This window comes from Agrilus planipennis, unplaced genomic scaffold, assembly GCF_000699045.2.
Source record: "Agrilus planipennis isolate EAB-ADULT unplaced genomic scaffold, Apla_2.0 scaffold408, whole genome shotgun sequence".
NCBI lineage: Eukaryota > Metazoa > Arthropoda > Insecta > Coleoptera > Buprestidae > Agrilus > Agrilus planipennis.
In genome coordinates, this window is record NW_020440373.1 from 32,479 (window position 1) to 38,258 (window position 5,780).

Here is a 5,780-nt window from a genome sequence, read left to right on the forward strand (position 1 = left end):
TATTAGAGGCAGAAACAGGAGTTAGGAGGGGTAGAGGTAGACCTAGATTAGATTACTGTTCGCAAATAGTTAAGGATGTGGGCTGTTCTAGTTTTAGGGAAATGCGAAATTTAGCTCAGGATAGGAAAGAGTGGAGGTGCGTGTCCAACCAGTCTTAGGACTGATGACCTTATGATGATGATGATGATAGAGGTACAAGGTTTAAAGCAAACCCAAACTTGTTAAAGTTATACTTAAACCACATTCAATCGTTTATTTTGTTGTTTATACAAATCATATGATTTAGCTTCAAAATTTTATAAAAATTCACAAATTGTTTATTTCAAACCTAATGTAGCTTTAGGTCCATTAAGAGCAAACTTAGGAAAATCAAAATCACACACGTGGACAATTAAATGCCCATTAAATGCTAATTTAGTGGCTAAATGAGAAATTGAATGCTCCGGGCGTTTTCGTCAAACTTGGAGATTAACCTTAATCTTAAGCTAGCAGATTGTGAGAGAAAACATTATTTAAATAATGAAAATAGTCTTAATTAATGCTCCGCGCATTTCTCATTAGGTTATTTACTGACCCTTTAAAGTTTAAACGGTTTCCATTTGTCCCACAAAAAATATCGGTATTTTAAAAGAAAAAAGGGGCTTAAACCACTAGCTAGCCTACACTACATGTCTTATCTTTTAATAAACGTATCTGGTATACGAAATTTCGCTCACAAATAATTTAGTTTTCTTTTTTTAATTCAGGCATTTACTAATATAGGTTATATCTACGTATTAACCCATATTAATTTAATTTGCTTTCTAACGTAACGTAAAATTTATGAACCTGTGGAAACTTTTTTTTTGCTAATTACTGCTAGCTAATTATTGTCACACGTTGAGAAATGCAAGCGCAATTACGTGAGAAAGTAGAGCAACAACAAAAATTACATGCAGTTATAAAACATTTTAACAAGAAACTTAAACGTCTTTTTCTAGGCCCATATAAAAATATTAGCAATTGTTAATTAAAAGTATCACGACGTTAATGTGTACTGAATTTGGAATTATACCTAAATGTGTTAAATGGAGGTAACTTTGTTGCAAATTCAAGCAAAAGTAATTGCAGTTATGGTCTAAAAACTTCCTGCATTAAATCCAATTGAAAGAGTCGTTTAGAAATTAAAATACAATTACAACGAGCAAACAACATTTCTAACTTAACAATATATCGTTAAACAGAGACTGTATTAACCTAATGTCTGACAAAAAGTATAGCCGCAAATAATATCAACTTTTAAAAATCGTTGTTCAGAAATCAAAACGGTGGAAGAGAAAGCCACATCGTATTATCTATCATGATATCTATGAAATGTCGGACAGATAAATAAAATAGAAATTTTTGTCTGTGATTTTAGAATTTCAACTTTTAAATAAATGTATTTATTTCATTCGATGTTTAAAACAAATTTAATATTAAAAAAGTTTTTGTTTGTCTGTAGTAAGGATTTAACTTCAAGGCTATGGTCATGAATTTTACAAAAGTGACAGATAGTAACCCTTGAACGTGGAACCTTCGTTGATTTAGATGATGATGTTAAAATTGTAATCTAAGTAAACCGTGCAGCCAGATAACAACAAAATTATTATTTAAATCTTTGAAAATGTTGCTCATTTTTTTTTTGTAAAATGGTAATTTCTATACAACAATGCATTTGAAAGCTGAAAGCTGCAGATAATTTTTAATCGTTCTCTTCGTTCCATACAGTGAACGTTAGTTACTGTTAAATTGTATTTACTGATTCAAACTTAACTGGAAATGTTCATAAATGTTCGGAAATGTAATAAACAAAAATAATATTATAACCATCCGGTAGAACGAAACGTCTGCTGCGCATGTTTTAGCGAAGTAATTTAAAATTTTCCAATTTTGGATTTTTCTGTTAGATACTGTTCATCATAAATTCTTTGAATAGTTTAGTGCAGTATGCGGCATGCAATAAGTTTTTACATACAAAGAACGTGAGTTATATTGGTCGACAACCTCTGGCATGTCGCCATTTTTAATGCATAGTGAACACTCATTTTGATTGTGCAAAGGCAATTAATTAGCCTTGCTAATAGCAACGTTTCGTAATAAAATGAACTTTCCTTACTTCACATGGCTACCGAGCGCTTATAAAATACGGTGTAAAGTATGCAGTGGTTTATCTGTTCTCGATAGGAAAATGTGTTAATTTTTATAATAAATAACAATTCTTGTTAGAGTAAACTCTATAATGAAGCTCGAGGGATCAGGCATTTCCTTCCTTCTTCGTGGACAATGAAACGGAAAAAGACAAATAGTAAAATGGGTTCTATAGAACAGACAAAATTTAATGAATTTCACTGGGACTTTCTTGACACGTACACGTACCTCGCATTTCCCTAAACTTAGAACATCCCACATTTGCGAACAGTAATATAATCTAGGTCTACCTCTACNAGACGCGGATCGCGATTTCGATCTTTTTGGATCTCATCAGCGCGTCGCAGGCAGCTCCGACAGAACACAGACCAACTTTTACCTGCTGTCTTAACAGCGCGTTTCAGAAAATACTACAAACGGCACAGTGAACGCCATCTGTAGTACTGATGAGATCCAAAAACATCGAAATCGCGATCCGCGTCTGGCAGTTTCTACAGAATACAGACCACTTCGAATTATTTTATTATTGAGTTCGTTTATTATTCAATCATCCTGTGTAATATTCAGGGTAAATCATTAATTCTTGAGGACCCATGACCTATAGAACTTCTCCATCCCCCTCTCCTATTGAGTTTCAAAATAAGTGGCAAATAAGTGGCAAACTCACCCTGATCCATCTCCCAAAAATTGCATGGAAAGTCGTTTGCTCCCGTCCCTCGATATCCTAAAGTATCCTTGATCGTCGTCCTCATTACGAGAATCTTCCCAGTCGGAGTTGATACAGTAACCGGTGTTGGTGGGTTCGAGGATGAGCGGGGCGGCACTCCATCTTTTGATATTATCTGAGGGTGGTGGCGGCCCTATCGGAAGTTGGTTAAGGGCCGGTTCACTTCCACGGCGGACATGCAACGCGCCAGATGCTCCCAGGGCCATTTGCTCACCCGTGACTTCGATTTCAGTGCGAGGATACGATGGCACGTATTTATGGTTTCCGTCCTACATGGACAAAAATAATTATTACGAAACGGTTTCAGCAAATGTTAAATAAAATGTTAGCTTTGAACGGGGCAAAACAAAACATCAGATTAATTAAGAAATTTGCTCGATTATTATCTTTCGGCAGACAGTTAACTAACGAATTATTTTGATTAACCAAAATCGAACCTCGATAAGTCAAAAACCTCCAAAATTCGAAAAAATGTCTTGTTCCCTTCCCTTCAAGCCTCAAAACCTCCATTACATCAAATCTAATCCCTCTATTAGTCGAAATAATCAGTGAGTCCGTGCAAGCCATTTTAATACATATTTTCTCTCCATAACTCGAAAAATTAAATTGGACCTCTGTATCTCGACATAGCAATGTTTTACTTTACAACCTTTATAACTCGGAAAAGAAAAGGTTAGAAATCTTCGAAATGTGGTTTTATGGGCGAATGATGAGGATAACGTGAGTAGAAAAGGTTAGAAATGAAGAGGCATTAGAAAGAACAGGAGAACAGAGGACTCTATGGAAGTCAATAAGAAATAGGCGACATAGGTTGGTAGGACACCTTCTCAGACATGAAGGTCTAGTCAGAGACATATAAGAGGCAGAAACGGAAGTTAGGAGGGGTAGAGGTAGACCTAGGTTAGATTACTGTTCGCAAATAGTTAAGGATGTGGGCTGTTCTAGTTTTAGGGAAATGCGAAGATTAGCTTAGGATAGGAAAGAGTGGAGGTACGTGTCCAACCAGTCTTAGGACTGACGACCTTATGATGATGATGATGACAACCCGATAATTTGAAACTGAATTATTACGTCTAAGATTCTAAAAAACTATGTTATCGACTTTAAAGATATTTAAGGAAAGTAAACCAAATCTTTTACAAGTCGAATAAAATCCAACTAAATCAAAAGTCGAAAAGTCTATAACTCCTATAACTCGAATTTTTTAGCGTCTCCCTTAATCTTCGAGTTATAAAGCTTGTACTGTATATGAATCTCTTACTCGTAAGTTTTTTTATTTGCATTATAAATTCTGCGATCGTATAATATTCTAATTTCAAATGTATTCTGCTTTCGTATTTTCCACCTTGTAACTCGATGTTAATTAGCAATATCCGTAGACTTACATTAAAAATATCTGGACTTCCGGTTCCCACAGAGCTACTTCCGCTAGCTCCGTCGCCGCCGCCGTGATGGTGGCTTCCGTCGCCATCTTCAAAGCTCGCGAGTATTTGTTCTCTGTCGTCCACCACATCATTCAAGCGATCGTCGTGATCTAAAATACCGCCCCCTTGAGTTTGTAAGTTGTGAACTACCACCCAAGAATCAGGGCTCTGAAACAAAGAAATGAAATGATTAATGTTAGAAAGTTTATATGAAACAATAATTTTATAATTTATTTGAAGACATCATCCTACGTGAAATTACAAAATTGTTTCTTTTTCGCGTACCTAGTTATATGTAATCTCGAATCCCAAAATCACTAACTCAAGTAACACAATAAGTATCAAATTAATTATTGAAATAGTTAAATAACTAATGTGTAAGATTCGTCGGTTCAGGATTTAGACACTCATTCGCTAAAGATTTTATATAAACCTAAAGTTTGGTACATGTAACGGGAAAAGTCCTAAACTTTATTGACTTGCTCATTCTGAGCCCCACACGAAATATGATCACTGATGTATAAAAGATTATGAGAGTCATATTTACTGCTCATTTTTCATTAAGTTTTCCATAAGATTGTTTGTTTTTCAGTAAACAAATCTACGATTTGAAACAAATCTTACTGGTCTGTAGAAACCAGAGCATCGAGTATATAAAAAAAAATTATATGAAAGAAGTCGCACGTAACTCAATCGCTCAGAAGCTCTAACAGAAATACCAAAATATGCTACGTTTTCTAGAAATAATTAGGAAAATATGGTTCGTTAAAAACAACATTGTGTTTCAAACTGGTTAATTTTCGTTCCACAAACGCTTAACAATGCAGTATGCGAGATAAGGTATTTTATAGAGAGTTGTTAGTACGCTTGACGATCCAAATGGCTCAAGTCTGATGCACATGCCCTTGAAAATTCTTACTGGTTACGTGCTCGCTTTTCTGCACTATTTTTTTATACATGTGGTATTCACGTTTGGCAGCAAATGTTGTTTATACCGGTTAATTTTCGTTCAATCGTCTTAACGAGCAGCAGGGCATTACAATAAAAAGTCAATTAAAGCCCTCGACCGTGAAACTCGAGTGCATTGACGATAAAAATAACTACTGCAGTGGTTGCACATTGTGCCCCATTTTAACAATGTATACCTAGTGACCTTCTATATTTATACCATCAAAGTAAACTTAAACTTTTTTTATTTTTAGTAGAGGTACAAGTAGAGAAGTAAATATTATGAATGGAGTCAGACAGGGATGCACACTGTCACCGCTACTTTTTAATCTATCATATCGAAAACGCGATAAATAAATATATAGGGACAAAAGATTAATATCCTTAGATTTGCAGATGATGTAGCAGTATTAGTATCTACCAAGGAGTTAGAGATAGGCGTAAATATAATTGGAATCGGTATTGACAAAACAATATTGTATGAAAATAAATAAAAGTAAAACAAAAATGTT

The 5,780-nt window shown here is 34.8% G+C and overlaps 1 protein-coding gene across 6 annotated transcripts in view; it reads right to left on the reverse strand.

The window, feature by feature from the left end:
- LOC108742985 (partitioning defective 3 homolog) overlaps positions 1-5,780 on the reverse strand; it is a 41,424-nt gene that overhangs the window by 11,991 nt on the left and 23,653 nt on the right. For all 6 annotated transcript variants that reach the window (XM_025979667.1, XM_025979666.1, XM_025979668.1 and 3 more), the window contains 2 exons: positions 4,282-4,488; positions 2,837-3,165 (listed from right to left, as the gene is read on the reverse strand). In XM_025979667.1, the coding sequence (XP_025835452.1) occupies positions 2,837-3,165; positions 4,282-4,488 (536 nt within the window). The remainder of the gene's footprint in view (positions 1-2,836; positions 3,166-4,281; positions 4,489-5,780) is intronic.